The sequence below is a fragment of the Anser cygnoides genome, chromosome 22 (assembly GCF_040182565.1).
Source record: "Anser cygnoides isolate HZ-2024a breed goose chromosome 22, Taihu_goose_T2T_genome, whole genome shotgun sequence".
Classification (NCBI taxonomy): Eukaryota; Metazoa; Chordata; class Aves; order Anseriformes; family Anatidae; genus Anser; species Anser cygnoides.
In genome coordinates, this window is record NC_089894.1 from 5,871,075 (window position 1) to 5,896,128 (window position 25,054).

A 25,054-nucleotide genomic window follows, 5' to 3' on the forward strand; every position below is an offset into this window, starting at 1 on the left:
ACACGCATGCTGGGTTGGTGTCACACCTTGCTGCTCTCGCTTAAATTAAATCCCGTTCCTAGAAATACTAGCAAGTTATAAATGTCATATCATAAGCACATCGTGTCTGGGTTAGCAGATTATCCTGTTCTCAGGCAGTGGTGCGTTAGTCATCGCTGGAGCATCAGACACACACAGCAAGGTCTGTGTTTTGCCCAGATTTGCACTCGGTTCCAGTAACACCCGTTTAGTTTAGGACAGAACAGCCCTCTTTGTCCCTAAATGCGAGTGTCCCTCTTTAAAACAAACACCCATTTGGTTCTAACAACCACACATACACAGACTAAAACTGCAGGATGCCCCAGACCTACCAGCGGCAGGTTGCCCATGGTCTGTTCAGCGTGTTAGCTTTACGAAGCCTTTTTACACCTGGCGGTTTTCACTTCCCATCTCTCCTGCTGCGTTCTGCCTCCCCAGATTTGGGTCAGGCCCTGCAGGGTCTGAACGTTTAGCTGCCTATTTGGTTCGTACCAAGCATATGGTGACTCTCACCGTGTTTCGCTGCTTTGTCCCGTTAGTCCATGAGCAAAACAGTGCAGCACTGCAGCCATTAGATTACAAGCGGGGAGGAAGTAACGTTTGTACTACAAGGCACTCGTAGCAAAGCCCCTTTTCTCCATCTTCAGCTAATTTCTCCCTAATCTGGGAGGAGAAGCTGCTGATACTCGCCCCAGCGTTTGGAAACCAACCCTGGTGGGTCAGCCCACGACCAACGCTGTTAATGCAGCGCTGAGACCCTGACCCCATCCCAGCAGCCACTCCCAGGGCCGCTGCAGAGCAGAGCAAGGCCGAACAGCCACAAGGTACCTCTGAGTTTGAAGGAAAAGCTCATTAATTAATTAAGGGAATCCCTCCTATTGAATCAGAAACTGGCTGACGCTGGGCAATGCATCTGCAACCCACCACTGGTTCCAGGCTCTGATGACAGCGAGAGCAAGCCATGCTGACACCCTGCAGCACATGTGCGAAGCTTTCTGCTGGCGTATCGGGCAGCGAGCGATGAGAAATATGTCCTGAGCTTTAGCTCCACGGGGAAAAGCTACATCAACAATTTCTTCGTGAACCCCACGCAGCAAAGAGCACGCTTCCCTCTGCTGCAAACCAGAGAGAGAGGCGGTGAGCAGGGTTTGGGGGCTAAGGGAAGCAGCCAGGACAGCTTTGGGGACGTGGCGCTGGAACGAAAGGCAAAGCTTCCCCAAAACCAGACCCCGAAAGCCAGAGGTGAGGCGTGAGATGGTGAAGTGACCATCGGGTTTTGACGCGTGTCCCGCTGCCCCAGCTTCCTACCACAACTCACTGCAAAATCTGCACTTCTGCACCGAGCAGGCTCCTCTGCGACACCCCCGACCCCCAGCAAAAGCAGAAAATTGCTCTTGGAGAAAGAAAAGGTCCGAGAGCTGCCCCGCGGGCAGGGCCCCTTGTGCTTTGGGGGGTGAGCTCAGCCCTTCACCCAGCTAAAGCTGAGACTGCCGCACAGACACAGCAGCTCTGGCCTCCGACCGCCCCCCAGGTGCTCGCGGTGGAGGATGCCCAGCCCAGAGACACGCAGCCCCCGCTGGAAGTGCCCACACCTGCCGGACACCCCAAATGCAGCCGTCACACCGGGCCATCCCGAACGGGCCATCCCCAGCTGGGATGGAAGCAGATGCTGTGTGAGAGCGCTGGAAATGCCCTGCAAAAGGTCCAGACCTTGCCTCCAGCGGCAGTCAGCGGTTTTAAGGGAAAACTAAAGGAAAAAGGACCAAGGCAGGGCCTTTTCCCGGGTCTGACCTATCTCAGTTGCGCTTTTCCTTCTCCCTCCTGGCGAGGAAAGGCGATACGGGGAGTTATTGGGGTGGTCAGCGGACACGTGCAGACCAGATGGCACGCGTCTAGGAACAAGCCACAGCGTGCGCCGGGTTAGCCCCGCACACCATGCCAGAACAGCACCAGCCGGTATTCCTCCTCTGGGAAAGCGCCGGGGGCGAGTTAAGGAGCCCACCCCCCAAATCCGAGGAGACCGAAACAAAACCAGGAGAACCAAGCACAATCGGGACACGCCAGCACCATGCAAGGGGGCGCAGAACCAAAGCGTGAGGGTCTGGCAGGGACGCCAGGACGTCCAGGATTAAATAACGGGGGGAGGAAGGGGAGGGAGAAGCAGCGGTGCTTTGTAGATCAGTCGGCAGCACGGGTCCAGGCCATTTCCCAAGCAGCGGGATTCGAGAGGTGGCAGCAAGCTGAAGGAGGCTGGGGCAGCCTTGTGGTGAGCAGGCAGGCGGTGCGCACACACCTTTCAGGAGGGGAACGCGGCTGCCTGCTTTGTCTGCAGCGGGGGCACTCGGCTTCTTCTTGGGCGTCCGGTGTCCTCCTGCCTCCGGCACAGCCTCTTGCAGAGCAGCATCTTTATCTTTTGTGTCGTCTTCCGACCGAGCAGGGAGGCTGGCTGCTTCCAGCAAGGGTCCAGCATCCTCTCCCTCCCTGGGTTCAGCTTCTGCCTGGGAGGTGGTTGCAGAAGGCTCTGGTGGGGCGATATCTGTGTATTCTTCCCCCCTCTCTGGCTGTCTCCTCTCCTCTTGGTCCTCTTCTGCTTTTCGTGCTTCAGTTTCACCAAGAAGCGCCTCTCTCGGCGCGTCTCCGAGGACGTCGTGGGACTTCTTTTCTTCAAAGGCAAATTCTTCAAGGGCTTCTTCCTTGGTTGCTGCTACGCAGAAACCCACTTCAGGTCCTGGAGAAACACGCTGTCCCACCAGGGAAGGCAAATCCTGCTCAGAAGTCTCATCAACATCACGGTCCTCATCTCTTTCCTGTCCGCTGGCATCTTCTTTTAGCGGGGCTCTGGTATACAAAGGAGATGTCCCGTCCTTACTGCGGGGGTCAGCCGTGCCTCCTGCTCCTGCCAGCCCCGCGGCGCACACGTCAGCACCCAGCTCTGCTCCCAGCGCTGCACCCACGCCGATGCCTTCCCTGCCTCGATGATCCCACACCTCGTCGTCTTCAGGTGGTCTGGAGTCCTGGTACATGTCCAGGGGGATTGGGATAGTGACCTCGATCCTGGTGGGAGCAGCCTTCGGTTCTTGTGACGGAGGAGGCTCCCGAAGAGCCCCGGCCACCTGCTTTGTGGGCTGGCTTTCTCTTTTTATCGCACCTCCCACGGGCTCCTTAGGGCCAGGCTGAAGCTTTGGAGAGCCCGGCTCCCCTGGAGCTGAAGACGCAGAGTACGAAGCGTGGGCAAACAATTAGCACAGGCATGGCAAACAGGCAGTCACGTAACGCGGCAGAGAGACTGAGGATTTTCACTATCGATCTAGAGGGTAAGAGCAAGTGCACCCTGCCCCATTCAGCAAACAGTGGGACCCTGACCCCAGGGGAACTGGAAACAAGTGACAGGCACAGCGGGAGGAAGGCTCCTCCCTGGAGTCTCAGGGGAGGCTGAAGTACCCCAGTGTGCCAACAGCTGCCTCACCTGTGCTGCGAGCTGGCCACGAACACGTCCAGCTTCTCATCCACCATCACCATCACCACCAGCTGGCAAGCAAAGGGCCTGAACAAATCAGGCCAGACACCCTCCCCTCCTTCGTGGGCTTACAAAACCCCTGAAGTCCTCTTCTCCCTTCCAGGAGACGCTCATGCAGACGTCATGAGCCCGGTTACATCCTCCCAGAGCTCAAACCTTCTCTGCTTTGCTCTCCAGGTCATTTCTATTTCTAATAAGCCTGGAAAACAGCACCCTAACGTCCCCTCTCTTACACTGTGTATTTCGACAGCCAGTGAAGCAGAGAGCCTCAGTGGAAAGGACTGCAAGTACAAAGGTGGCTGTAGCGACACAGCCACAGCAATTTTGGACCATGCATCCACTCATCAGTGTTCCAGCAGCGCTGCCACCATTCAGACATGGTGACATTTAAAACCCAAAACTTAAGGTCACAGAGACACAGATCTTTTTTTTTAGAGTAAAAGAGACAATTATGTTCTATCGCTGATCTCATGCATGACACAGAACTTCACAATTTCACCCAACAATTGCTGCATTAAGCCATATATTCTGGTTGAGCTGGAGCTTTTCTGCTAGGAACTCATCCGACTGAAGCAGAGATGTACTGAGCCATGGAGAATTCACCCCGAGCACAGGTAAATTGCTCTGAGTCAAATGCTCCTGGAAGAACGTGCACCTTATATTCTGAATTTGTCTGCCTTCGAATTCTCTTTGGTGTTTTCGAGTACTGAAGAGCCTCGATTAGAGCACTTCAGTACCAAGATTCCAGTTCTTTGTTACATGACAGAGATTAAAACAGGATAAGAAGAAGTCAAGACTGACTCAGTCTTTTAGCAATGGCCTCCCCATTTTAAGAGAACATAATGGTTAAACGAAACTACCACGCAAAGACCTCCAGAATTGTGGTTTAAGAGAAATCTTAAAGTGGCATCTATTGGCAGGCAATACTTGAAACATGGCATCAAGAAACTCCTTTTGTAACCACAGAATTTGAAGAGTGTTTCTGCAGGAGCCAGCACAACGTCCTGGCTCATTTCTGCTGCTAACGACCAACAGGACCGTTAACGGCTGCTGGTGCAGGGATGTGGACAGGCAATTCATTAGCTGTGCTTCCATCCTGCAGGACTGTCAGCAGTGCTGAGGCAAATGTTTAGCATCAGGTCGGGAGTTGGCAGAACACCAGCACGGCAAAACCCGTGAATCAGAAGATGCTTTTCCACCTGAGACTCCAAAGGCATTTTAACACGCTCCATCTTCACTCCAGAGATCATTGTTTCAAATCCCACAACACAAGAAACGAAGGTAGAGAGTAATGAGATATCCACGGCTGTGTGCATGCATCGATAATTGTATTTTCCTCCGAATCAAAGACAATCACATCATCATTAAAAGGAAGCAGCACATTATTAAAAGTCCATTTTCAGAGAAGTAACAGTTTACATACGAACTTAGAAATGTCATATTGGTCTTATCAGAGCTCCAGCTAGCTGAATGTCCCCAGATCTGACAGCTGAAAGATCCCAGGACAATACAGAAAGGTCCTATTAAAAATCTGATGATGAACAGCAGCTAGAACCAGACTAAACAGGGCAGACAGAAGAGGTAGCTTTACCCCCTCCTGCTAACAATCTTGATTTCTTTTTTAGTGGCGCCACTATTTAAATACAGAAGAGTTGCTAACCTGAGATCCACTGGACAGGTAAGCAAATGCTGTATTTTAATTGCAAGGAGCAGAATGTGAGTGCTGTGTGTGGAAAGCAAAGACCTCAGTTATTCCCTGAGATGAGAAGGCAGAGACCTATCTACTTCTTGAAAAGCGACGGATGTTTATAAATGCACTAATTCAGCCACGAGGAGAAAAGACACTGTCCAAGCAGCTTGAGGAATTTGTAGCGTGTAACAAAACTACCTTACGAAATGGGATTTAACTGGCATTGTAAATAGCACACAAAATTAGAGCTATAATATATGAGTGTGAGCAAGTCGGCTATGTCAAAGGGATTTCAAACCCCTAAGTCTGCCTCACTGGGCACAGAATTAAGCTAGCACCGGGTGCTTTGGAAGAATCCCATCCTCAAGTTTTCAGTCGAGTCTGAACTGAGCAGAGTCAAGGCAGGCTTCCAGATAGCCAGGAGGGACCTGGATAATTACTTGGCTCATCTGAGCAGATGCACAATTAATGCTCTAGAAATGCTCACGGCCCATCGTGCCTTTGTCAGTCCTGTTCCTGGAGGCTGGGATGAGAAAACAACGCCCTTAATGCTAAATCAAGGGCATCAGTGAGTAGGTTTGAGACCAGTTTTTAAGTTGAAGACAGAGAAATAGGAGTCAAATAATTCACTCCTTTCACATGCAGGGCCCCAAACTGACCCTGCTTGGTGCTGAGCAGTGCCCACCAGCTACCTGCACTGTCCCGGCTCTGTTCAGTACTTTTCCTAGCCTGGAGGATGCTCTGTTTTGCAACTGGACAGACAAGCACCAGGGCTTCAGCCGTCTGAGAGAGAAAGCTGGTGCATGAAAAGCTGCAGTACCCTGAAATGACTGTGTGGGGACATTCCCAGCGTGTGTGACCCTCCCGGCAGGAACAGGGAGAACTTCATCACGGAAGAAAACCCCCAAGCCACCAGCAGCACTAACTGGACCCAGTAAGAGAAGCTGGACTAACCTTGAGCAGCGTCTCCTGCAGCGTGGTCCTCCAGGTTGGGGGTGGCTCCTACGCCCGCCTCTTCAGCTGGTCCCAGTTCAGAGGAAGAAGGGGAAAAAACATGATCAAAACCACAAGAATTAAGTTTAAGCATGTCTGGAGAATGCATTTACCTCCTTGCTGATTCTGCCCATCACTGCTGTACTACGAGCAGGGCAGCATCAGAAAGGCAATCGGCCCATGCCGACAATCAGCCTAGCCAGATTTATTCAGCATGTGCTGTATCAGGCTGGAGGAGCGTTTCACCAAGTCCTGGGCGGCAGCTTAGCGCAAGCTCCTTCAGGCAGAGGTGGAGAAAACAAGCTGTAAAGGAGCAGGGAAACCTGTGGATTTTCATCCCCTCTTCTACCCCCACCTAGCATTTACGCTGGCGGTGGCACTCACATGAAGCCTACCTCTGACCTGAGCCCTGCCTCCTCGGTGTCTTCCGCCTAGCTTACTGCAGTGAACTCTGCCCAGGCTATTTGATGCCAGCTAACCTCAGTCTGTCTGACACGAATCTGACGCTTCAGGAATACGGGCACATTAGAGAAGGTAATTTTCTTCACAGCAGTGATGGTTTGTCTCCACCAGAATTATCTCAATGTATTATATATAAATACCTTCAAACCAACCTGATCAATTACACTTGTACATCACAGTTCTAGAGTCAAACTAGAAATTTCTCCATTTTCCCCCTTTTTTTTTCTCAAAGAGTTCTGGAGAAACTGCTTCCTCCTGGCTCCCTGGTGCAGTCAGGCTGTGAATCAGACACCGCACGTCCCTCCTGGCCGGCGAGCTGCTCCCGTCCCGGGCTCCACCAGCAGCCTGGGATGGATGCAGGACAGACAGTTTACCTGCGGGGCTGAGCTGTGGGGCTGTGCTGGTGTTTGGGCGCTGGCAGAAGCCCGTTTCTACCCACTACCTTTCTCAGAACCTGCCTGAATTTCCAGGGGAACCCAGCAGCTACTGCACAGGGGCCACGCACTCGTTTTCCACAGACCCTCCCGTGGGGTCCTGCCGGGCTGTACACACAGCTCTACCTCTGAGAGATCCCCATTGCCCCCTGCCAAACCAGGCCCGGGTGCAGGGAGTCCCCACAGAGCATTCGGGCTGAATTAGCCCCTTCCCTTCCCCTGCATTATCCTTAAAACGTGCTGGCAGCCGACGAGCTGCCGCAGCGGCCTGGTTTCTAGCCGCCGCTCCCGAGAGAGCTGCCGGGGCTGGGCCGAGGCCGAGGGCCCGCGAGACGAGCAGCAAGGCCCGGCGGCTGCCTCGCCTCACCTCAAAGCAGGGCTGCTGGCAGAGGGGCAGGGATGACTGGGATCTGCAGGTCGCAAACGGTTTGGGAAGGGACCGCGCATAGCCTGGAGATGGGAGGCGAAGCCACAAAGAGACACCAGATAGAAAGATTTAGAAAGATTGCCAGATGAGGAGCTGAGAAAGAGAGAAGGAAAAGCTGCGAGTTTCCCCAGGCTGGGGAAGGAAAGAAGAAAGCCGTAAGCTAGGAAGGATTTCTGCAGGCCATGGAGAAGGAAGAAGGAAGCATCAGGAACAAAGCAAGCCTGCGAAAGGTTTGGTCGTTTTTAAGCACCAACCAGTGCAGCTCTCTGCCCTGTCTGCACCAAGAGATGAAGCTGCGCCTTGGTCTCCCTCACCTGTGGTTCCTTCTGGGATCTCTCCGTGCTGTTCGACACCACCCTGATCCTCGTGGTCTCCTTCCTCCACTAAAGGTGCCGTGGCATCTGAAAAACAACGCAGCTTTCACATAGCCGGTGAGCGGCAAGGCCCTGGGGGGAGGCAGGACATTTCTGGAGATGGTTTTGCTCAGAAAAGCACCCGGCTCCCTCCCTCGATCCAGGCCTTGTGGGGGGAAGACAGCCGAGCACGACACGGCAAAGCCAGTCCCTCGGAGACACCACAAGCTGTCCCCTCTGCCACACAAACCACACGTCTGCAGCTCCTAATGCAGCTGGAGGCTTTGCCATGAACTCTGCCTGAAAATACAGAGCTGAGGCCAGCCACTGGGCCTGCTCTGCATGCACAGCAACGGCAGCTGCGTGGGACAGCACTCGCCTGGAGCTCCCGTCGATACCTTCCTGAACTATCTGTGCGCTGCCAGAGGGCAATCTGCTCATTGTAACAGCCCCGATACGACTGGAAAGAGGTTCAACATCCCTTGCTTTATGTTCTGATTTCCTGAGCCACATAAACAGAACAGAGCTGTGCTACAGATCATTGGCAGCCCACACCCCTAACAAGCCAGAGCTGGAACTAGTCAGCATCTCTGCAAGTCTCTTTGATAATTTTTGCAAACTAACACCTCTATTTATCCAAGAGGCAGATACCCAGGATTCTGCCTCAGATTCTGCCTCTTCCTGGCTAAAGGAACACAAAAAGTGCAGTTAATTAAAACAGTGAGCAAGTCTCTAGACTACTTCCAAATGAGAATTCTTCCAGAACGTGGCATTCAGTGGCACTGAGTCCTACCCATATGACCTTTACACCAGCACAAAGTTTTGTTCCATGTATAGACTCTGTCCATCTCATCATTCCAGCACGAATGATGCTGTACTGATGAACATATAAATACAGAGGGATCAAAAAAAGAGCTGTGAGGCACAGCTAGCTCTTAGAGTACTGAGTATCGTGGTGGTGCACCATGGTGCACACCTCTGCCCCTGGGAGCAATGTCGGATTGCTCGCAGCTGCACTGAGCTGATGGGATCCCGTGGTCTTCGTGTAAAAAGCCTTCAGGAAACAACCCACAAGCAACTCACTCAACTACGAGCAACATTTCACACTCTCAGTCGTAGGCCTTCCAACCCACTGTCCACCTTTACACGAATTATCTTGCTCTCCAGTGGCAAACCTCACTTGTGATGAGACTAATGAAGAGCACTTGTCCAAGAGTGCGAACACTCCTGCTGAGAAACCCCAGCAGAACAAGGCACAGAGAGTTTTTTGGCAAGATTTACCACGACCCCATCCATCATGGTTTCAAAGCAGTAAGTCAAAGAGCTCCCACCTTCCGTAGTTGGGGTGCTCTTAGCGTCAGATGTTTCAGAAACAGGCTCATCCGATCCATCATCGACTGGTATCTGAAGGGGATAGCCTGGAAAACATTCAAATGCTTAGAACAAGTCCTTGGCTATGAGTCATGGCCTACGTGTTACGAACCTCTACTAGCCCAGATCCACAGCAGTAAGAAACTGGAGAGAGTAAAATACCTCAGTGAGCAAGCAAAGCGTGAAAATGCCAACCAAAAATACCGGTGCCATCGCCAAAAAGAACAAGCAGAAGCCCACCAGCAAAAGAAAAACCCAGTGAACCAGAGAGCTAGAAAGAGCACAGCATGGCAGAAGCAGGAAAGGAGATCTCAGCAACATAAGCAGAAAAGATGTGCAACGTCTGAGGGGTTGTTGTCCTCTCTACCATTCCTAGAGCCGTTAGCTTCCCTCCCAGAGCAGGCTCCCGAGCACTTCCACGATGTGTTAATTCTAGTCACTGCAAACCAGCAAGTCTCTGTAAAGGGCTCGGTGCGGCATGTAACGTACAATGTGAAGGCTTGGTTGCAAAAGTCATCTTTTGGTTTGGAAGAGCAGGGTAAGAAGCACAAGTCTCCTCTTTGCAAGGAGTCTGGGCAAATAAAATAATATAATGAGAACTGGAGAAAATGGCTTGGAAAAGAAGATTCAAACTAATGTAAGTGAAATCCCTGGGAACCTGTGATGTGCAAAGATGGGACTACAAGCTGCGAGAAGCTCTCAGAATGAATTGCATTATACGACCCATGAGGAATGGATGCTATGGATTCTCTCCAGGAGAGAGACAACCCATTTATCTGGTGTAAGCTGTGCCCAAAGCACCTCAAGAAAAGAAAACCAAGATGATGTTTACATGGAGCATAGCCAGGAGTGAGTCCCACCAGGTCTGCTGGTGTTGTGTGGGCTTCCAAGCTCAATTGTGGAACATGGTGGAATGAGAAAGGAAAGGCTTCTCGAGAAATGCAGGTCTGAAATGTGGGGCGAAAGACCCTTGCACGGCTCCCGCTCGCAGAGCTCTCTGCTCAGTCCTCCCCTCTCCCTGTGCAGGTGAGAAAAGCAGGCAGCAAGCAGCAGCCTTGAGCTGTGTCTCAAAATAAAAGCAGTGCTCTACTTTGATAGCGAACTGAGGAGTGAACACAGAAACACGTGTGCCAAGCTGCAGCACTAAGATCATCCCTGGGCTAGATACCAGAGGGATTTCTGCTCCTGCTGGGCAATGGTATCAAAGAGCAGCATTTTCCTACGGCTGTGAACAACAGAGCACCTTGTGGGCCACCCACTTCCCCTGCTGCACAGCGACCTTCCAGGTCTCCTCCTGGCCGTCCCCAAGACCCCCTCGCTGGCCCTGCTCTCCCCAATTTTAGCTCCTTCTTCTCCCAGCAGTGGCCAGGGCAGGTCCTTTCCACCACCTCCTCCTGGAGGTGCTCACCTGAGGGGATGTGCTTCTCCTGGCCAGCTGCGTGATCCTCCATCATGGTGACGTCCTGACGCTGCTCCGCCATCTCTCAGCACAGTTACCTGGGGAAGAGAACAAAAAATCATCATGAATCAGGAAAATGCTGGCGCTGCACGCCTTCACCTGATGCGTTCCCTCCTCCTGCTCCATGCGGCGATTTTGGTTCACCAGCCAACTTCAGGAGCACTAAATACCCTCTTGCAAGCAGTCAACCAACTTCCAGCCACCTCTTTAGACACTGCAAGGTGCCTGCTTTGTTCCCTTTTCTGATGAGCCCTGAAACCCCATCACTGTGCTCGGGGAAGGTCAGGGCTCAAGATACACGGTGCCTATTGGGTTTCACACCTGGGCTGCAATATTCCCCAGAGCATCCAATGCAGGCGGCTCCAAATCCACCAGGAGCAGATTTTATCTGCAGTCACTGAGTGGAGGGCAGGGGAAAGGGAGCACTAAGGTGCCGAACCATGTACCTACAGACACGAGCCAGCAAAACACCCGTATTTGATAAAAGACACGTAAAGGAACAAATTTTCTTTGTGCACAGACGGAAGGTCTAATTATTCCTGCACAAGCACGAGCGTGTTCCGGTCACTGCATCCGTCTGCATAAGGGTATGGGTGAGTTCTGCCCAGCTGCAACACCAAAATGACCGAGGTGTTTAGGATTTGCAGAGCAAAACGCCCATCCTGGTGACCATGGGCACTGCTCAGCCTCTGCTCTCCCACGGGAGCCTTGGCTGGCAGTGGGACAGGGATGCCCAAAGCGCTGACATCCCTCAGAAGGGCTGTGGTTGGGATTTCCAAAGAGGAAAAGGACTGAAAAACTACGGAGAGCCGACAAACCTCACGTTCAGCCTGCTGGGAAATGGTGCGGAAGGTGCCAGGAAAGCACAATGCAACTGCACGGGACAACAAGAACGTCTTTATTTCATCTCGCTTGCCGTCCAGCGCCATTCCAAACCCTCATGTTCCTGCGGGTTGGCTTCAGAGGGCAAAGCCAAAATTCCCAGCCGAGCCACAAGCCCCACAAACAAACCAAAGCCAGGATCACCTCCCGCAGGGCCTGAGCGGGGCCAGCACTGCGTCTTGACACAGAAAGGTGCTAAAATTCAGAGTTATTTTTTCCAGTGAGCATCGAGCTGCTCAAGGAAACGAACCCGCCAACAAACATCTGCTCCTGCGAAGCATGGACCGTGTTTCTCCTTATCCTCCGTGCTAGCTGGACAGACAGTGGGTTTAGCTGACTTCCTAATAGCTAATATAATTACAGCCATTGGCAGTGATTAATAACCAGCTATTAAGGGAAATGGCGAGTTTGCCTCGACCGCCAGGAGCGCATGAATCCAGCAGTGGGGCTCCGGTTACCAGCAGCAAGGAAGCAAGCTCACGTGGTTTTGTTTGCTGGCAATAAATTCTCTGGATATATGGAACTAAGCAAGGGAAGCTCAAATGCCAGTAATCAGATCTTACCCCGTTTTTTTTTAAGCCTTGGGAAGATGACTATGCAACTGAATTTTCTGCCTTTGACAGCTATAAAGCCACTTGACCTAACTGTACCGAGGAAGTTCGAGAACTTGCCCTGAAAGAAAATCGCTCGCAAAAATGGAGGTATAAAATAGGAAGGAGTAAAGTATCCACTGTTTGCCAAAATTCAGGGGGGGCTACCCATCAAAAACGAACATCCCTCATTATTTGGGCATATGGCTGCCCTCCTCCCAGGGCTCAAAGGATCGTATTGATGCTATCCTGGTCCCGTCTGGCTGGGATTTGATCCTGTTTGCAGGTCTAGTTAGCTCTGAAATACAAAATTTTAACATTAATCTAGTAAACAGAGGACAAAGGCAGCCTGGGCATGAACACGAGTGTGAAATGGCAATGTGCTGCTCTTCGCTGTGTATGCACAGGGGAAGGTGTAGGAGTGAGCTCTCTGTCCCGAACGCGCACCTGGGATGGGCTCAGCAGTTTTTTTCACGGGCTGCCCTGCCTGCTGGTAGGAAAATGCAGATGGGAGAAGCTTCCCGTCCCCCTCCCTCCTGGTGGGCCCTCCCAGCCCAGCTCAGCTCACTGAACCTCTACAGGTACCAACAGCTCTGCTTCCCGACTGCTGACCCAGAGGCAAACCGCCCACAAACACACTGCGGGATTTAACTGAGGCTTCCTCCACCTGCCTCCTTCTCTCTTTCCTCCCACCTGATTTTTGGAGAGCAGCACTTAGCCTCTCTCCCGGTCTCCCTGGAAAGACACATTCGGTGCTTTCTTGCCTCCGGACACGAATTTCCTGGGACGCTGTCCAGAGAGGACTCCTGGCTTGACAGCTACCGAGCTCGCGCACCCCGCCGGAGGCTCATCTGCTGGTGCTGTGCACGGCACCCGGCTCAGCCAAAGACGTCCCGCTTTTCCTCCGAGCCCAGCATCGAGCATCTGTGCAAGCCTGGCACGCCAGCAGCGAGCGATGATTCAGCAGAGGCCGGTGGATGTGCTGCTGGCGGGGCCGGCTGCCGCCCCGCGTGCCGCTGACCCGCTGTGCTGGGGGTTTTCAGCGCCAAGAAAGGGCTGGGTGTTTTTCAGAGAAGCTGCCGCTTTCGCTGTCTCTCCGAGCGCTGCAGGAAGGCCTTTAACGCTGCGATGCTCACGGCCAGGCAGAAGCAGGCTCTGTTCCCTCTGAGCTCCATGCATACGGCACGATTCAGCCGCCTGGAGCTAAAGGAGTGGAGATGTGCCCGGGAGGATACAGCCATTAATTTTGCAGAGATGAAAGAAAGAGCTGCCTGCTCTGCTACAAGGAAAAAGGCACCACCAGGAGCCACAAAGATGGATCAAAAAAACACTCAACGATACCCTGAGAGCACCAGAAACCTGGCTGCAGCTGAGAAGCCCTGGATGCTCATTTATTTGGCCAGCACGGGGGCACGGTTTGCTGTGCGGAGCAGAAGCGTCTCCCACACGAAGCAGGTCGTCCTCCCGCAGGCAGTGGAGGAGAAGAGGAGCTCCTCGAACCAGCACGAGCCAAGGGGCACGGACAGGGACCTGGCTCCCATGTGGCTCCGGCAGCATCGTGCACTTAGCAGGAGAAGTGCCCGCTCACCAGATGCCTCTACCACGAGCGCTGCTGCTCCTGCACCGCCCCGGACACGTTTCCTGCGGCTCGCCCTCCGAGGCTGAGATTGAAACCCATCACAGCAGGGCTGATGGAATTTCAACGGGAACAGAGAAGTAAATAAATAATGGCAGGCACGCAGAGCTAGCCGGTGGGTAAGCAGGAAGGAGCCAGCGGCACCATTATCTCTAAGCTGCGAAGCTCTCCCAGCTGAATTCGAAACACGCAGCCCACAGAATAATCATACAGCCGTATTCAGCAGGAACGGCCTCTATAAAGACATTTTATGCCTCTCCGATGGATGCTCAGCTTCATTCTCTCTCCTTTCTTTCTCACCCGTTGGATACAGCAAGCTCGGGACTGCGCCGGCGATGCACGCGGTGTGGGGACGGATCCGTCCTGCCTGCAAACCCCTTCGTATGCCAGGGGAACGGCTCGGCTTTGCTTCGGGTTTTCACTCAAGTGATAAATCCAGGACTAAATGGAACTGAAGCCCTATGAAAGTGCCTGTTTTGGATTCAGGTTTTTCTTTTTGAAGAAAGAGGGTCTGGGAATCGCACATTTGAGGAACTGCTCTGAATTCTAGAGAACGCCTGTAATGATGATCTGTTTCTTGAGTGGGGGACTGGGAGATCCCTCTCAGGGAAAAACATAACATCAAGGGGAGAAATGCTCCAAAGCCCCTGTAATGACAGCCCCACCTTGAAGCAATGGCTCAGTAATGACTAATTACACCAAGGAGAGCTGCCCCAGATAAACTTTGGCAGCACCTTCTGCATGGCAGATAAGGCACAAGCCCCCGTAAGCATCTTATCCATTTCCAGCAGAACTATTGTTGTTCTCGGGGACGCTATCTGAAACCCTACAGCCCGCCCCATTATGAACAGCTCCTCCAAACCTCGCATTTTTCAAACCCGTGGCCCGCCTTGTGAGAGAGGAGGCGCCTTTATTTAGCGGCCGTTTCGAGCTGTGCAGCACGGCACACGAGGAGGCACCGCGGGGCCTGGCTTTTACTGCCAGGAGCAGGAGAAAGTGGCCGCTTTCTGGCGGTGCCAGCTCACCCACCAGCACTTCTGCTGGTGCAAACTGGTCAGGTCCCTCAGCCTAAATCCGATTTCTCGAATTCAGTCGTTTGCCGTTTGCACCGGTGCAGGAGGAGCAATTGGCGTCGCAGGACGGCACGCGGCACGTTGCGCTCCTGGAGCTGCTCTGGAGGACGGAGCGGTGGTGCCGGGCTCCCAGCTGGGTTGGGAGGAGGTTTGGGAGGCTCGGGGCTAAGCTCAGTGCTCCCGCAACCAGGAGCAGCTCCTGCCGAGTTTAAATGGTGGCGTTGTGCGGCTCAGCCCGGCCCAGGGTGGTCCCTGCAGGGCTCTTGTGCAAAATGGCAGGGGCTAAAAGCCTAAGTGGAAGTGGCTACAAAAGCAGTTTCCAGCCCAAAAGAGCCCAAAGCTGCAGGACCAGGAGAAGTCCGAAGCGAAGCGAGGCAGAGCTTTTACAGCCACCGACATCACTGGAGTTGGGGTCAGGACGTGAGAGCTGTCAGAGTCAGCTCAAGGTCCGGAAGGCATTTAAACAGGGAAAAACCTCATCTTCCTTGTGGGATTTGGCGAGGATGCCGAAAGCGCCATCAGCACTCCCCCAGGAGGCTGCACAGACCTGGCAGTGGGGTCTCTCTGCTCGGCGTGGCAGCTCCTGTACCGCCATCTGTGCGGCTCGCACCGAGCTTTCGGCACCAGCCTGACCTCGATTCCTCTGCAGGACGTGGCGCTCGGGAGCCGAGGCGCCAGAGCCACATCCCTGGCATCGTCCTGCGCCCTGATGCGATCCAGAAATGAAAGCAGTGCTCACCGCCCATCGCCTGGTCTGCAAGCGTATTTCCTAGAGTAGGCTTAAGGTGTCAGGAAAATGGTTTGGTGTGGTCTGAGCCGCAGGGAATGCGAACAGAGCTGGGGTGGCACTGCCTGAGCGGAGCCAAGTGCTCGGCTCCTGGCATCTCCCCCAGCACCACCCGCACGCACGAGAACGGGGCCAGGCAGCGCAGCAGCACCTCCTCCCTCCAAGAGGGCTCCACCATCAGGCACTGTTTCACAAAGAGGGGAGGAGAACAGCCGACGCAAAGCAGGATTAAGAAAGAAAATTAAATCAACAAATGACCGAAATACGCAAGAAGTTTCCCATGAGAGCACGCCGAAGCCCTGTGTACAGGGCACAAACCGGCCCCAGGTGTTGGTAAGGAACTTCTCGGCGCTGCAGCACCTTCCTCCGGCCCCGTGCTCCCTGTGCTGCAGGGTCTGGTGCTGCGACTCCTGCGGGGCCAGCAGCGAAGGCGCAGCACGCGCAGCGCTCATCCTGCTCCCCCCGGGCCGAACGGCAGCGCACAAAGCCTGGGAAGCTTTACGTCCCGATTAGGTCCAGCAGCCCGAAGCCTTAATCCCTCGGCAAAAGGTTTCCTCGCCGTGAGAGGTAAATAAAAGCAGGGCTGGAAAACACCTACCCCACGGGGAGCGGCCCGGGGAAGGAAGCAGGTGCCGGGGACCACGCAGCTGCGCTTCGGCGGCGCTGGGTTTGCGTAGTGTGTTCCAGGTGCCATCGCCAGCACTGTCACAAAGGGGCACGGAGCCGCGTCCCCGCAGCCCTTCTGCTGCTAGGGGCTTACCCCGCAAGGGCAGCAGGCGCCCACTCGAGCTACTTAAAAACGAAAATCCAACAAACATCAGCCATCCGGTAAGTGTTACCTCTGAAAGGCGATCAAACGCAAGCAGGGGGGTTCAAAAAGCACAATTCCACCTGAATTACTCAATTAAAACGGAGTGACAGCCCCGTGAAATACCATCAGCATGAAAGGCTCTTCATAATGCATAAGCAACTCCCTTTTCATCTCCTTTGTGTACTTTTCCAAGTGCTGTTTTTTTTCCGAGAAGCTGACAGATGAAGGAATACGGACGGCGACCTCGTTATTTGTCTGACACGCAGCGAGCTGAGGAACTAAATGGAGTTTCGAGCTCTCCAGACAAGAGGCTCGAAAAGTTCCTCCAGGTGCAAAGACAAGAGAAATGCCTCTTAGAGGAGCAGGAGGGAGCTGCAATAGAAATAGGTTCAGAACCGCATTTTTCTACACTGTTTTTTCCATGTTTTTTCCGTGTTTTAGTGTAGGTGGCTGCTTGGAGGCCTGGGATGTTTGACGCCTTTCCCTGGGGCCGGGACCCCTTCGAAGCAGACGTGCGGTGGGTTTGGGCTCGTGTCAGAGCAACTTTGAGGCTCGGGACCCTCATCCCAGCAGGGTGTTCGCACCAGCTTCACGCACACCCCTTTGGGTCAAAAGGGAATAAAAAAGCAGGGTTCAAAGACGCAAGAGCTCGGGGAACCGTCAGAAACCATCCCTTACCAACCTGACTGCTCGCCCAGAGCCCCGCAAGCTCTCAGCAGCTGGCAAAGGTCTCCAGGGCATGCCGGTGGCCAGAGAAAAGCCAAGGGCCGCTCGTGCTGGCCAGTTCCTCGGCATTTCTGAGAATGACACTAACAGAATTTGCCATCCCGAATCAGCTTAGGCCCACTTTGGCAGCTGGCTCCACGCAGGGTGGCAATCGGGAGAGCAGATTAGCCGGCCCCAGCTCCAGCCCCAGCCTGAGCAGCGAGCCTTGGGAGATGGGAAATGATTTTACCTGCCCAAATAAAAGGGCACCACAAACACAGCCCCTGCTGGGAATCGCCTGAGGAGCACACACAAGTGTTTCACATCGCAGGAACACCCACCCCGCACCTCGTGTTAACTGCCAGAGGTGCAGTTTGCTGCGGACCTAGCGCCATCCCCATCTTCCCATCAGGAAGCTCCCGGTGGACACCACCAGGATGTCATCTTCCCTGAATTCCCCCTTGATGGAGACCACCGGGACGTCATCGCCCCCGATTTCCCTGGCAGACACCGCCGGGATGTCACCTTCCCCGACTTCCCCCCGACGGACACCACCAGGACATCAGGACCCAGCTTTCGCCTCGCCTGGAGCCGCACACCTCCATGTCGGGCTGCCACCACCCCTTCCCACCTTTCTTTTTCTCTTCTCCTCCTGCCTTGCCTGACTCAGCCAAAAGCAGCCTCCTGGAGCCCCCCTGCAGCCCCCTCGAGCCCTGCACGCCTACACGGGGGGTGCTGAAGGGCGCCAGCGCCCCGGATCCCCCCTCTCATTCCGCACTGTGATGCGAAGCTCGGGCTGCCTCCGAGTCCAGTGGCCTGAGCTAGATTAGGGCTCCGATCAGAGGGGCTTACACGGCAGCAGAAGAGGAAGCAAGAGGAGTTTTGGAGCCTGCCCTAGCTGGTCAGCGGGCTCCTGGCGGATAGGAGGAGGGGAAGCCTCTTTGCAGGGATTTACGATGCTGCCTTCGGATTTCGCCCCAGCCCCCTGCTGGAGTATCTCGCCGCCGTGCGTTTCAGAGCTACGAGATGGGCCGTGGGTAGCTAAGTTCTTCCTCCCCCAAAATCCTGCTTTCTTGGGAAGCCTTTAAGCAGTTGAACGCGTAGAGCGGATCAAAGGGAAGGCAGAAGATCTTATTTACCAGCTAATTCCCTTTGACTCTTCCCATCCCGGGCTCAGCCCGACCGGCTGGAAATCGGAGCATCTCTGCTGCTGCAGGCTCGCAGACCTGTGTCAGCTGGCGTTCACTAAAAAAAAAAAGGTGGCAGTGCCATCCTTCGTGGTGCTGCCCTTGGAAAGCCCTGCCGTGTGCCCAGGAAAGGCTGGATGACAGCACGTGGCAGTAGAGCCAACTGCTCCTGCGGTCTCACCGCCCGCGGCGGGCATCTATCCATATATCCATGTATCCGCCCGCTGCTGCTAAAAGGGATGTGACAAGGGGAGGAAAAGCGCCCCTTCGGATGGCCAAGGGGAGAAAAAATCCAGCCCCAGCGTTCCCAGTACCACGCTTGTTACCATCCGCTGTGATGCCACACGCTGCAATAAGCAGTCAGTGCGGTCGTGGCGCGTTATTTTCCAGCTACAGGAGAAAAGCAACGTTGGTGTGAGCTTGGGAGGTAAAATGGGAAAGGAAAGTTCCCTAAAATGCTGCTGGAGCGTTTATGAATTGGGACCTGCCCCATGGAGCCTCCTGTCCCCCGGCTGCACGTTGCGCCGTGGGGAGGAAGAAGCTGCTTCCCCGAGGCACCGCGCTGCCCCAGAAAGGAAGGCAGACATCATCCCACCGCACAGCAGCTGCCGCCCTCTTCTCTGTCACTGCCGTGGAACAATTACAAAGGCTGCTCCTGCGATGGCAGCCAAGTGAGATCCCTTTCTCAGAGCTGTCGGTGGCAAAAGGAGCCTGGCGGGGCTCATCTGCTCGGGGACGCTTGCAATCTACCATGAGGGGGACCGGTGGCGCGGCCAGAGGTTCCTCGTGGCTGTCACCATTTTCTTCCCTAATACGAGGTCAGGAACAAAATGACAGGACGGATTTCATGCTGCAGTGGGTACCAGGACACGTCCCAGGGCCGGGAAAGGCTGATGGACCAAGGGCTAAAACCCCAGGCTGGTGCTGAGCCAGCGGGGCCGCGCGGAGCTGTGTGCTCGGGGAGGTGCACGGCGCTGCACAGCACTGGGTCGGGGCGCTCGGGGTGCTCCCGGCCACGAGCAGCGGCTCCGCGACAGCAGCTCCACGACAGCAGCTCTGTGACAGCAGCTCCGCTCTTCACCTTCATGCAGGCTCCCGAGCACCGTCTCCATTTTACAACCGCTCCGCAGCGCAGCCGCGTGCCGTAGGACCCAGCAGAGCCGACTGCCGGTCTGAGAGCCACAGCTCCTGCTAATTCGGTCTCTCCGCAGGCTTTCTGTAGCGGCACACGTACAGCAGCATCCATTTGCTGCGCCAGAGCCACCGGCGAGAGAAATGTCTGCAGCCCGGGGGGAAGGCGGCAGCAAGCGCCAGGCTCGGGTCACCCGCACAGGGCACAGCCCATCGGCACCGAGAGTTCAAACGTCCTGCATTTAGGTGCCAAAAACGCAGAGCCCCCAGCGAGGAGAGAAGGCAGGGCTCTCCCCGCAGCACCCGGCCACCCCCCTGCCAGCCCCCCCGAGTCTCTTCTTTCTTTGCTGCAGCAGCAATCGGCTGCCTCCTGCCTTTGCTGCGGTGCTCAGAGCCAGGCAGGGCCACATCCTGCACTGCCCGGGAGCAGCCTCAGGGCGAGCGCCAAGCAGGCTGAGCACCAGCCCCTTCCCCTGCCTCGCTCCATGCCGTGGTGCTGACACCAAGCAGACGGGATCAGTGTGCAGCCAGACTACGATTTAAGGAGCAGGAACCCCCGTTCGCACCTGTAAATGGACCTGGAGATGCGGGGAGGTGCTGTCGCCTTCCACCTCGGCCACCAGCACGCCCGTGCACGCCCTGCACAAGCAGGATTTGTGCGTGGCACCGAGCACCGCGAGCTCCTCACCCCGGGTTTGCAGCGATCTTGCCATCCAGCCACACCCAGCACCAGGTTTTGGGAAAGATGCTGTCGAGACACAAGGTGTGCGTGCTGCTCGCTCGCTTTGATCCCAACCGCTCCTCCCGCTTTGATTTCGCGGCGCTGACGCTTGCTGCGCCCTGACGGCGCAGCCTGGGCAGAAGTTCGGCGAACGTTCGGTTCAGTAACGAGGACGCCGAATTTAAAAGATGCTCCGGGCCACAGCCCTAGCCTACGAACGCGTGATCCCAGCCAGCGCGGATGGGATGGAGCCAGGAAGGTGCTGGGGACACCACGAGGGTGCGGGAGATTTTCTCAGGGCAAGGAAAACATTCACGCCATCTCCTCGGGCTGGCCCTTCTGTTGCGCTGAGCTGTTCCAACACACAGCTAGAAATGAAAACGACGACAACAGCAGCGTCTGCTCCAGCTGCCACCATGCCACCACGGCCCAGGGCACGCAGGGGCATGCGTTATCACCAGCTGGCCCCAAAAACCCCCCCTTTCCTCTGCTGTGGCAGCACAGGTCCCCCCGCGGTCCTGTGACAGACCAGCACCAGTGCTCATCTCACCAGGACGTCACCGTGAGCCACCTGATACCCAAACCGGGCACCAAACACCCTGCGGCCCCGCAGCGACCAGCTCCAGCATCCCACAGAGGACTGGAAGCAGTGGAAGGCAGCGGGACACCTTATTGTGGCCGTCCCTGTAACTATAGGGGAAAAAGTCAGCGCCCTTCCACGCTGCTGCCTCACCCTAGAAGGAGCACAGCAGAGCCCACAGCCCTTCGGGGCTATCATGCCAGCTATCACTACGCAGGGCATCCGGAGGAAGATTTTAGCTTCTGTCCAGCTTTTCTGCATCGTTTTGCTCTCCCCTACCAGGAAAAATTACAGTTGAGGTCCAAAGCGAGCGTGCTTCAGCCTTTCTTCTTCCCGGCCAAAAGATGCAAGCAACAAGATCTTCATCCAGCACTTCACCGAGCTTCTGTCACCGCTGTCATCTTGTTGCAGAGCAGCAGAAACAAATCGCTCCCCTAAACGCTCTCCACCAAGGCAGACCGACACAATGGTCTTTATTAAAATCAGGGTTGGGTTGGTTATGAAATCCACGTGAGAAGGGGCAGCAAGCAGATCAATACAGAAAAAAATCCAGATCTGGAAGAAGAAATATCAGCAGGAAAAGAGGGCAGGAAGCGGGGTGTGCCGGCGGAGGGAGAGGTTTGGGGACACCGCGCTGGGACATCGGGGACACGGGTCCTGGTTCCAGCTCCGACCTCTGCACGCCACCAGCAGCGAGAGGTGTGACGGCACACGGCGACGTCCACCCGGGCACCCCGCAGCACAGCTCGCCAGCCAGAGCTCTTATTTCCAAAAGGAGAAGCCCCCGAAGCTGCGCTGTGCCTTCATTTTTTGTAGGGAGGGAGCTCAGTTGGAACCGCGCTGGGGCACAGGGCAGACGAGGATTTTTAAGTGAGGAAGGACGAACAACAGCACGTAAAAATCGAGTGCTTGGGAGTCTCCCTTCAGCTCATCTTCACCCCATGAGGGCCACTCGGGACAATAATCAGCTACCAATCTCACCTCGCCTCGATTCTAGCTTTATCGAGCCGATGAACAGATTTGCAACAGCACGTGCAGGTGGCACCAACAGCGACACTCCGCGTGGGAAGCCAGGCCCTAAATTCAGCCCGAGCGGTAGCCCCGTTATTCCCCTTCCCAACCCAAAGGCTGCAGGACGAGAGGTTTAAGACCAGAACAAGTGTGCATTTCATCCCGTGGCAGTCATCTAGGGGCCCAGGGGACGAGCAGTTGGAGTTGTCCATGTTTAAGCTCGCCCCAAGTCTGGGATTTGGGCTCCATCCTCCCCAGCACGTTTGGTAAAAATCAGCGAGGTGCAGCCAGCGTCCTCAGGGGCTTCGTCCCCCTCCATCTAAATGCAGCTCTGCTGTCACACGTCTGACACGCACAACAGGGCAGCCTGCTTGGGAGCCTTACCTCTTGCTTAAAATAATATTGCTGCTGGGCTCGGGTTACGAGGATCCATTCACGCTCTGTAAGGTCACGGCTCTCTCCGGGTCGCTAATACAAAGGCAGGAATGGACAGGGTGCCGGTACCGCAGCCGTGCTGCTTTTTATCGCAGCACAGAGCAGAGACTGGCTGCTGGAAGAGGCTCTGGGCACACCTGGAGCCCCCCCGAGGGAGGCAGCGAGCGCTCGGCTGCGGCGGACGACGCCGGGCTTTGCTCCCGCAGCGGGCTCGAGCTGCAGCAAAGCAAACCCCATGGGCACACGAGGTGAGGGTCCGTGGTGTTTCCTGCCTGCAGCACCTGGTGGCCCTTGCTCGGTCCCCAAACCCTTTCGATGCTTGCTGATCGCTCCTCGGCATCGCCCGGCACGCCCAGCTCGCTCCTGCTGGCTGCAGCTTGCCAGAAATTTTGCACCGAGCACCAGCGAGGTGCGACGGTCCGAGCACGGAGGACGGGATTCTGCCATTTCGGGACTGGAAGCAAGCACCGAGAGGCTCTGGGATGCTGGAAGAGCAAACAAGCCCGGGGAGCGAGCAGCCCCTCCGTCAGAGCAGCGCCTGAGCAGAGTCACTAAGGAAACCGGCTTCGGAGCTGCGCAGGGACCTCAGACAGCCATGACAATGAGCCCTATTATTAGGCACCATAAAAGCAATGACATATCGGGGAGATTAGGCACTAAGAAGCGCTTTCACCTTAACCAGCGTTTATAACTCCCTTCCCCTCTAGCCCGGAGGAAGCCGGGGGAAGAGGCACGGTAATTCTGCTACCACTGAAGCAGGGAAAAGGCGAAACACACCCAAAGCAGGCTCCAAAACCGTCCGCGGGAGGAGGATGCGCTGCCAGCAGCTCAGCACTGCTGCAGCTGAGATTCCGGCACCAGCCGGCGCTGGAAGCCCAGCCCAGCACGTCAGCACCCTGCAGGGAGCTGGGCACGGGGTGCTCGCAGCCTCCCAGCTCCTGCCCGAGCACCAGAGGCTCCCCGAGCGCTGCAGAGCCCGGGCCTGGGTCTGCCGGGTGAGGTTTGTGATGGGAAGAGGGCCGGTTCCCACCCCAGCTCCCGGTCACCCTGTTCGGATGTCCCATCCGCCGCTGCCATCCCCACATGCTGCCTCCTCGCGGGGCCGTTGGCACGGGACAGGTCCCACGTCCCGGTGCCAGCCCCGTCCGTCCCCAAGGTGCTGGGTCCCGGCTGCGCTCCCGGCTGCGCCCCCCAGCATCGCCCGCTGCCTCTGCCTGCCCCGCTCCGCAGCAGCAGGAGGCACGGGAGAGCACGGGGGTTTCTGTCCCGCTTGGAGACGTCCGTTCCTAAAAGTGGCTTCTTAAAACGGGGGCAGCAACGAGGCAGTGGCGAAACCACGCTAAAAGAGGGGACTTCAGAAGGCAGAGCTCGCTTGGGGTAAAGCCTGCCCCCGAATTCTGAGCCGAAACCACCAAATTCTGCCCTGGGAGCACCTCCCAGCCCCGGGCTCCCCAACACCACAAGCTACAGCTTCGGGCACGTGAATCCTGCAACGCAGCCGTGCAAACCCAGCCCCATCACAGCCCTCGCCCTCAAACCCCAAAGGGAATTCGGTGCCAGCCGCTCACCCCATCGCACGTGGGATCTGCAGCGGGAGGGTAACGAAACACCGGGCGGCGGCACGGAGCCGCCAGCGCTTTGCACGAGGTGGGAGAGGAGCACGAGCCCCGTCCGCAGCGCTCCGTCGAGTTTCCTTTACCCCTGCCCGCACCACGGTGAGGGACGTTTTCAGGTAAAGGTCGTATTTTCGTTTTACGCCGAAGGCTCCTCCTGCCAGGCTGCAAAGCTACAAACCCACCTCTTAAAGCTCGTCCCGCGGGGCATCCCCTCTCCTGGGAACGCCTTTCTGCTCGCCCCACCAGCCTGCACCCTGAACGCGCTCCCCGTGAGCCCCACGCACCAGCACGGGGCCCTTTTGTCATCTACGAGCCCAGCACGAGCACAACTTCAGCCTGCCCACGCGGGTGCAGCCGCTGCCGACCGCTTCGAGGTCTCGCACCCCTGCCACTGCCGGACCTGCTGAGGTCCAACAGCCCCTTCCCAGCACGGGCACCCAGGCTGAAGACAGGCTGCTCGTGGCTCCTCAGCCCCGATTTCACTTGACTCCGTGTCCTCGGCCCTCTTCTCGCCCCCATTCCACCCACCTTGTGTCTCAGCACCGCGGGGAACGTCCCTTTCAGCCCCGCTGCGGTGGCCAGCTATGAAACCAAATCCTTGCCCACCGCTCTGTCCGCTGCCTCTCCTCTTGATTCCTCAACCGAGGACATGCCCAGCGGGCCAGATGTGTCCCTGCACCAGTTTCAGCCTCAAAAGCGCATCCCAAGCGCTTCTGCCCGATACACGACAGCAAAAATGAGCAAAATGAGCTCCAGGCCGGCACAAACGCGCACGTTACTGAGCTGGGCACTGCTCGAGGATCACGGGAGAGGCTTCCCGAGATGCGAGCAGTTTACAAACACCTCGAGGAATCTCGTTTTGCAGCTAGTGACTTCACGCAGCGATGAAACCCGTGGCAATGCCACCGGGCACCTCCAGGCAGGCAGGAGCTGGCGGGGAGCCGTGCCCCGAGATGCTCAGGAGCAGCAGAGAGCCCTGCAGCTCAGCACCGCGGGGGCTCAGAGCCCCAAACGTTATTCAAAAACCCAAATGCGAGTGGTTTGAGCATCCCAGCTCCCCATTTTTGACGGGACTTGCCAAATGGGACAAGCACGGAGGCGGAGGTGGGCAGGCGGCGACACGGAGCTGCTCTGCAAGGAGTCAGGTACAGAGGGGAGGCTGCAG

The 25,054-nt window shown here is 55.8% G+C and overlaps 1 protein-coding gene across 26 annotated transcripts in view; it reads right to left on the reverse strand.

Annotated features, from left to right (window-relative positions):
• The window catches only part of MAPT (microtubule associated protein tau), a 47,434-nt gene that overhangs the window by 18,324 nt on the left and 4,056 nt on the right, over window positions 1-25,054 (reverse strand). For 9 of the 26 annotated variants that reach the window (XR_010826248.1, XM_066981541.1, XM_066981539.1 and 6 more), the window contains exons 2-6: window positions 10,674-10,762; window positions 9,226-9,312; window positions 7,856-7,942; window positions 6,180-6,245; window positions 2,312-3,223 (exon numbers count right to left, since the gene is read on the reverse strand). Coding sequence is in view for 25 of the 26 variants with exons in the window: in XM_066981541.1 (XP_066837642.1) it covers window positions 2,312-3,223; window positions 6,180-6,245; window positions 7,856-7,942; window positions 9,226-9,312; window positions 10,674-10,746 (1,225 nt within the window). In the remaining variant the exon portion in view is untranslated. Of the gene's footprint in view, window positions 1-2,311; window positions 3,224-6,179; window positions 6,246-7,855; window positions 7,943-9,225; window positions 9,313-10,673; window positions 10,763-16,290; window positions 16,419-17,839; window positions 23,273-25,054 lie in introns of those variants that run through there. The other 17 variants (XM_066981544.1, XM_066981543.1, XM_066981542.1 and 14 more) reach the window with 13 other exon arrangements.